Source organism: Cornus florida, unplaced genomic scaffold (genome assembly GCF_030987335.1).
Source record: "Cornus florida cultivar Cherokee Brave unplaced genomic scaffold, ASM3098733v1 CherokeeBrave_3.0.0_Hap2_Chr06, whole genome shotgun sequence".
Lineage (NCBI taxonomy): Eukaryota > Viridiplantae > Streptophyta > Magnoliopsida > Cornales > Cornaceae > Cornus > Cornus florida.
This window is the reverse complement of record NW_026775576.1, coordinates 90,865,666-90,868,004: the sequence shown is the minus strand read 5'-3', so window position 1 is coordinate 90,868,004 and position 2,339 is coordinate 90,865,666. Positions and strand designations below refer to the sequence as shown.

Here is a 2,339-nt window from a genome sequence, read left to right as displayed (position 1 = left end):
AGGATTTTATTAGGGGTCCACTAGATGGATTCCAGAGTTGTTATTTAATTGGAGGTTTTGGAGTTTGAATTTTTAGAACTTTATTTTGAGGATTGTCAATTAGAGTTCATTTCAGCTTTAGTATTTATTTTTAATTCAAATTTGTATTCTGTGTTCGATTTAAATATTAATTGTTTGATATTCCCTCGGGTTTGGGCCTGGGCCTGATCAACCCGTGTCTCGAATCTGAGGGGTATCACACCAAATATGGACCCTTCCAAGTAGGTGACCACTTGCCATAAACTCTATCCACCTTCCTAGGTGGAAGAATTGTTTGCCAAACCATATCACTCTCTGCAAATGACTTGAACTTCATTCTTTTGTTGTAAGCCCTCATTACTTTTGCTTTATGAACCATAAGGTGGTCTAAAGCAAGTTTTGGACTTCATCTAAATTTCTAACTCGGCAAGCATAGCTTCGTTGTAATCGGCAGGTATAAGATTGTGTTGTAAAGCTACTCTTGCCGATTTTACATTTAACTCCATCTGCAACACAGCGTTGTGGCCAAATGTAAACCGATAAGGAGTTGTTCCTGTACTTGTTCGCTTCGAATTTCTGTAAGCCCACAAAGCTTCTGAAAGGGTTTCATGCCAACGCCTTGGCTTATCTTTTATCATTTTTTCAATAATTTCAATAACAAATTTATTTTAAGCCTCTGCTTGGCCATTCCCTTGAGCATAGTAGGGTGTTGAAGTTACCATTTTTACTTACATATCACGGCCGAGTTATAATACTTCATTTGCTCGAAACACAGATCCATTATCGACAACGATTGTTTCTGGTAAACCAAATCGGTGAAAGATATGTCACTTCAGAAACTGTATCACCGTGTTATGAGTTAATGAGACATATTCCTCGGCTTCTACCCATTTAGTGAAATAATCGGTAACTAAAATTATCCAATGATGACCCTTTGAAGATAGAGGATTAATCTTGCCGATTAAGTCCATGGCCCAACCTCTAAAAGGCCACGGTTTAACCAACAATTGCATCTCTATTGCTGGAACCAACTGCATTGGGCCGTGCTTTTGATAATCTGTACAACCCTTTGCATAGGTCATATAATCTTTTCTCATTCCAGGCCAATAATTATCGGCGTATCAACCATCTCCTTTTGATTCCGGCTTGGTGAGCTCCACATATTCCTTCATGCACTTCTGTTATAATCTTTAAACCTTCAAACTTGCTAATACACTGAAATAATAATCCATCATCAGCCGATCTCCTATAAAGATCTCCATCCATAAGAACATAATCGACTGCACTTCTTTTTATTCTTCGATCGACTTCTGGAGTTGGATGTTGCAAGAACAGGATGTAAGGGATTCGCCAATCATCATCATCCAACTTGGCAACATCAGTGGCAAAGACTTCTTCCATAATTTGATTTCTTGCTTCAGCCAATGGAAGAGATTGGCGTGTAATCCTCATTATCCTTTCCTTTATACCACTCGGCATCCTGACTCCTGAAGCAGTCTGTGCTAAATCATTAGCTATTTTATTCATGGCCCTTGGTCTATATTCTAAAGTCACATTATAAAATTGGTTCACCAATTGGGTTGCTAATGAATGGAATGGTCTTAATTGCCAATTCAAGTATCTAAAGTCTTCTGAGATTTGATTAATCACTATACTCGAATCTACTACAATGTAGACGTCTTTGACTGCCATTTCTAGGAGAATTTCCAAGCCGATGATCAATGCTTCATACTCGGCTTGATTATTTGAGCACCTGAAATCCAAAAAGAAAGAAAACGAAATTTGATTCCCTGTTGGGGATATTAGCACAATGCCAGCTCCTGACCCTTCACTGGTACTCGACCCATCAAACATTAAAGTCCAAGGGGTCATGAATATGGCTGCCGAGTCAAGCTCATCAAATACTTGTGACTCAATTTCAGGCAAGGGATGATCAGCAAGAAAATCTGTCAATGCTCTTCCCTTAATTGCCTTTTGTGGAACATAGGCAAAGTTGAATTCCATTAGTGCCAGCCCACTTGTCAATCCAGCCTATGATTAATTGCCTTGATAGCATATACTTTATAAGATCGGTTTGACAAACAATATAAACCAAAACAGGCAACATATAGACTCTAAATTTCATTGTTGCAAAATACAAAGCCAAACATAATTTCTCAATCGGTGTATATCTACACTCGACTGGAGTTAAAACTCGGCTGAGATAATATATTGCTTGCTCATTTCCTGCTTCATTCTCTTGTGCTAATATAGCTCCAATGGATTCTTCAGCAACTGATAAATATAACTTCATCGGCCATTTTTTCCTTGGTGGCATCATG

At 38.4% G+C, this 2,339-nt stretch overlaps 1 protein-coding gene across 1 annotated transcript; it reads right to left on the bottom strand.

The window, feature by feature from the left end:
• Window positions 1-428: 428 nt before the first annotated feature.
• Window positions 429-1,100, bottom strand: LOC132314572 (uncharacterized). Its single transcript, XM_059813418.1, has 3 exons — window positions 867-1,100; window positions 751-817; window positions 429-646 (listed from the first exon to the last, which is right to left on the bottom strand). The coding sequence occupies exons 1-3, from the start codon at window positions 1,098-1,100 to the stop codon at window positions 429-431; spliced, it is 519 nt and encodes a 172-aa protein (XP_059669401.1).
• Window positions 1,101-2,339: the final 1,239 nt, after the last annotated feature.